Consider the following 6,000-nt stretch of genomic DNA (forward strand, 5'->3'; position numbering starts at 1 on the left):
TGTTCCCATCCAGGAAATATGTCGGGCAGCTACCTGGTCATCGATTCAGACCTTTGCCTCACATTAGGCATTGGTTCAACAGTCCAGAGATGATGCAGCATTTGGCTCAGCAGTTTTGCATTCTGCAACATCTCACTCCGACCCCACCGCCTAGGTAAGGCTTGGGAATCACCTAATTGGAATCGATATGAGCTAGCACTCGAAGAAGAAAAGACAGTTACTCACCTTTGTAACTGTTGTTCTTCGAAATGTGTTGCTCATATCCATTCCAAACCCGTCCTCTTTCCCCTCTGTCGGAGTAGCCGGCAAGAAGTAACTGAGGGGCCGTTGGGTTGGCAGGGGTATATATCCGGCGCCATAATGGCATCACTCCAGGGGGCGACCCAGCCGATCCACCGAGTGTTGCTAGGGTAAAAATCTTCCGACGAACGTGCACGCAGCGCGCGCACACCTAATTGGAATGGATATGAGCAACACATCTCGAAGAACAACAGTTACAAAGGTGAGTATCCATCTTATTTGGTCCTCAACTTTCTGATGAAGCCTCCCTTTGAGCCACTAGCAAAGTGTTCCCTTCTACTTGTCTATGAAGACTGCGTTTTAGTGGCTATCACCTCTGCTAGGTGAATTGTTGAGCTAGGCACTTCAATGACCAATCCCCCCTTCCTATTATGGAAATATGCAAAGCTGCCACATGGGCTTCGGTTCACACCTTCTCAAAACACTGTGCCTTAGTGTACACATCTCTAGGACAGACACTGCCTTGGTGGGACTGCAGTTCTGCAAACCGTTTTAGATCAGACTTTGAAGTAAGAGAGGTTACTTATTGTGTACAGTAACTGGAATTCTTCAAGATGTTTGTCCCTTTAGTGTTACACTGCCTACCTTTCTTCCCTTCCATTTTGGAGTCTTGACTTGGTGATAGAGAAGGAACTGTTGATGGTGGTTTGCCCAACACTGTGCTATATGCAGGGCATCAGGATAGCTAGGGCATATAAGCGGATCAAACAGGCACTGCTACCGAAAGCCCCCGATCAAAGGTGCACAGGGCATATAGGCACCTGAAGTGGAGCACCCACAGGGACAAACATCTCTAAGAGTCCAGTTACTGTACATGATAAATAACCTGTCCTTTGAGATTTTTTTAAAACGTGGTATACATTGATCTAATGTATTAGCCTGTCTACTCACAGGTGTTGCCAGCCTTCAGTGCATAGTAGTGATGTGATACCTTTGGGCCTGCAATCCAGAATCAGTGCCTTTGTGTTTGCCACCATATCACTGTGCAAGATTGTATATAATTCACTGTATGTTATTCTCTTCAGGTTTGTTATGGAATCGCAGCTTTCCACGTATCTTGTTCCGACATGTTTTGTATGATTTTTCTCTAGCCATATTAGCATAGTAATATTCAATTTTGTTTTAAAGTAATTCTGAATTTCTGTTTCCTAGTTTGTAAAAGACACAGACAATGAGGTTCGCATGCGACTGCTGCAGTTTGTCACTGGTACTTGTCGATTACCACTGGGAGGTTTTGCTGAGCTCATGGGTAAGTATAATGCCCCTGAAGTATGCTATTGCAATCTATAGGTATTATGTTTATTCTGAACAAGTGGAAATCTTTTGCTCATTTCTTAATCCTACATTTCATCTAGCATTAGCATACATTAATAAATATGCTACATTATTACTGGTTTAAAAACAACATTTAATTTAATCTCATATGTTTTCTTGATTCAGGAAGTAACGGTCCTCAGAAATTCTGCATTGAAAAAGTTGGCAAGGAAACCTGGTTACCGAGAAGTCATACTTGGTAAGTTTTAATAGTGAAACAGTGAATAAATGTAAGCTAACTTTGTATCTGTTCTTCTTCATGAATGTAGTTTAAGACCATCTGTCTTGCACCTATGGAATACAGTAACAGTTGATTCAATTGTAAGCTAATTTGGGTTACTTGCCCCAACCTACAATTTTTGTCCCTGACTACCATCTATTGCTTGATTTAGAATGGCTGGGCTAGTGATTTTCCCACTACTGAAAATGTCTCTATTTTCCCTTGTTTTTAATTTCAGTTTTGTATTCTATTTGTATTTATATTGTTTTTATTTTGAATAGTTTCAGATACTTTAGAGTTGTAAGATAAAACCCCTTATTTTACATATACACACACACTCTCTCTCTCTGTCACACATACACACACACACACACACACAATTTTTGCTTCAAAGAGCAAGTCATTGTTTCTGCTACACAGCTAAGTTAGCATTGGAGTCAATTGTCATGTGATATTTCATCACAGTGTGACTTTTTAAAAATATGTGTGCAAAATGCCACCAAGACCCTTATAAAGTGATTGGAACCCCCACAAACATTCAGAACTTCAGATAGCATCCTAGAATCTGAATGCCTATCCAAATGGCTCTCTTCAGTCTCCACTACCCTACCCCATGGGGACCCAGGCTCCCTGTACCTGTTATACTTCTGTGGTGGAGAGAGTGACTGTGGGCAGCCAGTAAGACTGTTTCTTCTTCTGGCATCTTGGTGGGAGCATATACAGCTTTTTCTGTCATTTGTTGCAAGGCTCCCCCATCCTATTATTTTTCCCTGTGTGGTGTTATTTCTTTGAATGGGTCTTTGCGGAATTTGAAGATGTTTCCTCCCTGCTTGTGGTATCCAACAGGGTCCCTGTAGTATAGCAGAAGAAGCAGTCTTAGCATTGCCAGCAACAGTTTCTAATGGTCAGAGGTGAGAATTTCAGGAGAAGAAATGTTTCCGGGTGCAACTACATGGAATAGAGGAGGAAAATATGGGGCTTTCTCACTCATGCCAGAATTATTAACAGATCTATCAAATGAAGAAGACATCAGCTTTTCATAACAGATGTTTTAAATGGATCTATTAGAGTCCCTCTATAGTGTTCCCTTTTTCTTCTCTAAAGGTTCAAGGAAGGCTGGAAGAGTAAGGCCATGTCTACATTATGAAGACAATGGGGTATTATCACAGTGCTTTAACTATGCCATCATAACCCTATAGTGTAGATGCAACCTACAGCAAAAGAAGGGCTTTATCAGTTACTGTAGGAACATCACCTTCCTGAGCAATGGTAGCTAGGCAAGCAGAAGAATTCTCCTGTTGATTTAGCTGCATCTACACCAGAGGCTAGGTTGGCATAGCTATGGCACTTGGAATTTTCAGTGTAGACTAAGCCTTAGACTCATCCATTTTACTGTTCAGACTTGATTATCTTAAAATCATTCTCTTATCCATTTTTTAGTGAACCTTCTCTAACCAAAAAGTGTGAGAATCCTTCACATAGTCTGCACAAGAGTTATGTAAATTTCTACTGTACAATAGAAATGGGCATATGGCTGTAATTACACATATTTTCTCATGAGCTTTTCTATATGTTATGCTATATGAAATTGGAAGCATTTGATCAGATTATAGTTTCTCCATTGAAAGAAAATTAGAGTGACATGAGGATTAGCTAACAGTTTAACTTCAGACATGGCAAAACGATTGAATAAAAGCAGCTTCTAGATATTTTTAATTCTACAATAAAGCAATGTGTATAGTTTAGCTTTCAAAGAACCCTCCTGTGACTAAATAAATCACCCCTTTCAGGAAGAATGGTTCACATGAGTGTATACTGTGCTCTGAATATACTCAAAGAAACTTTCATTAACCAAACTGGAGTTGTATGCACTTGAACCACATACACTTTATGAAGGTCAAGATAATTTTGGGGGAAATATAATCATTGCATCTGTAGGGGGTTTTCATCAAGTATCCAAAAGCACTTAAAAATGAATAATCCCTAGTAAAGCAGAGTGTGTAAGTGACTTGCCCAATATTACACAGTCAGTGAGAGCCAAACTCCTGATTCCCATTCCCGTGTTCTGACCCATAGATCAGAGTATGTAAAACTTCTGTCTGTAACTGTTTAGTTTTGCAATATTCTTAAAAGCAAAAGTGTAATTACACACAATAGTCTAAATGGGATTTAGACAAATTTATAAACCTTTTCTTTTTCCTCCTCTTCCCCCATCCCCTCTTCTGTTTTGTTCAGTTTCAATCGTTTGGATCTGCCTCCATATAAAAGCTATGAACAGCTGAAAGAGAAGCTGCTCTTCGCAATTGAAGAAACAGAGGGATTTGGTCAAGAGTAGAAGTGGCTTCTTGTCAAAGAGGATATATTGCATTATTAAAATGCCCAGCCAACTAAAATTGCACACTTAGTTGTATATAAGCTGTTTGTTCTGTACAGTTATGTTTCTGGAACTCTAAAGTATAAATGTTCTCCGTTCTTCCACAGAGATATGCAAAACAGTTCAGCTGTGTCTAGTTTATTTATTGCCCCTTCAAAAGACTGACCTGGAAAAAACAAACAAACCATAAATTCTGAAAGCAGCCAAATGACTTTATTTAAAAATATATTAAATATATATATATATAAAAATATATATACACAGACACACGCTCTCTCTCCCTCCCCCGCTCCCCCTGTAGTGGGCTCTAGTTTTATAGAGCTATAAGTGTATGAAACATAGCAGTCATTCTAAAGGACCTGGGGATTTGCTTTATCTTGGCTTTATTATACAGAAAAATGTGCAAATTGCTCTGTTTTCTCACTTTATGCAACATCTCCAAGATTGTTTTATTGCATGGCTGTTCTAAAAGGTGTTAAAAGCTTAGGCCAAATGTATCCTAAGTATGTAGAAAAATGCTGCTGGCTTTTTGAGATGACAGAATGCCAAAGTCTGTCAGGTCAGGTTTTTTTTAAATACTTACAATAGCTGATATCCTCACTACTACATTGATGTAGCCAAGGTCATGAATGATGCCTTGGTTACTTGCACAGGAGTCATGTACAGTAAGATGAATGTGATTAATGTTAAAAGCAATTGGTGCCACTATTCTGACTTATTGTAGGAACTGAACAGAATATTTTAATTCATGAGCAGCATTGAAATTTGTTTACATAATATCTTGGATTATTACCAAGAGGATGTTGAGTAATCTTTAAAGAATAAAAGAGAAACTCTAACACATTCTCTCTTGGTCTGGTGTCTTACAGGTTTTTGTTGTTGTTGTTTTGTTTATTTTTTTGTTACATCTGTGTATTTTAAAATTTCACAAGGTAAACTAATGTAATTTGAGATTTAAGAATACATAAAAGGTAATGTGAATTTTTGCTGCTTTTATGTTCATGTTCAGTTTTGGTTATGGATCTAGAGAACCCAAATGGAATGACAGTTGCATAAGCTTTACACATTAAACTAATAATTTTCTATTAGTATTAAATATTTTCATCCCCTTTAAGTTCATATAAAAATTCAGGTATACCTGAATTAAATAAGTATACCTAGATCTTGTCATTCTTTTTCATAGGCAAAGTTTTGGGTTTTTTTGTTCTAAATGCACAAGAATATAAAATCTTTTTTTTTTCAGTATTGAGGGCATTTTCTGAACTGCAAAGATGTAACAAATTATAGAATCTTATTGATGTGAATTATATTAAATGCTACTTTTAGCAAACTGTGCTTCCTTATTATAGAGTAAGAACATTTTAAAAATTACCATTTGTACCATGCTTTCAATATTCACTGTAAATTCCATTAAATTTAACTTATACAAAATTTTGTACACACATAAAACTGATTTCTTAGAATGTGATTAAAACATTTCTGTAACATATCTATCGTATTGCACTGTTAAAAGCATAAATGCAGAAAAATATTGCTATATCTGTTCTTGTATGTTATCAATATAGCAATTGAATTCTACCAAAATTTTATTTTTCTATATATTGGATTGTGTTATGCTTTGTTATTCAAAATGCACAATTTACTGGGGAGCTGTTAACTTGTAAATGGCTTTGATAAAATCTGTGATCTGATTGGCTCAATGTACTTCTATCATATATTATTTACTACTCCTACATGCACCAGGACTTTCATCACTTAAGTTACTCTGCCACTCTACACAAAGTAACATGAA

At 37.3% G+C, this 6,000-nt stretch overlaps 1 protein-coding gene across 5 annotated transcripts in view; it reads left to right on the plus strand.

Moving 5' to 3' along the window:
- WWP1 (WW domain containing E3 ubiquitin protein ligase 1) overlaps positions 1-6,000 on the plus strand; it is a 156,940-nt gene extending 150,940 nt beyond the window's left edge. For 3 of the 5 annotated variants that reach the window (XM_039521644.1, XM_039521645.1, XM_039521641.1), the window contains 3 exons: positions 1,453-1,549; positions 1,741-1,813; positions 4,070-5,999. In XM_039521644.1, the coding sequence (XP_039377578.1) occupies positions 1,453-1,549; positions 1,741-1,813; positions 4,070-4,169 (270 nt within the window). In that variant the 3' untranslated portion in view covers positions 4,170-5,999. Of the gene's footprint in view, positions 1-1,452; positions 1,550-1,740; positions 1,814-4,069 lie in introns of all 5 variants that reach the window. The other 2 variants (XM_039521642.1, XM_039521643.1) reach the window with 2 other exon arrangements.

Source organism: Mauremys reevesii, linkage group 2, assembly GCF_016161935.1.
Source record: "Mauremys reevesii isolate NIE-2019 linkage group 2, ASM1616193v1, whole genome shotgun sequence".
Classification (NCBI taxonomy): domain Eukaryota; kingdom Metazoa; phylum Chordata; order Testudines; family Geoemydidae; genus Mauremys; species Mauremys reevesii.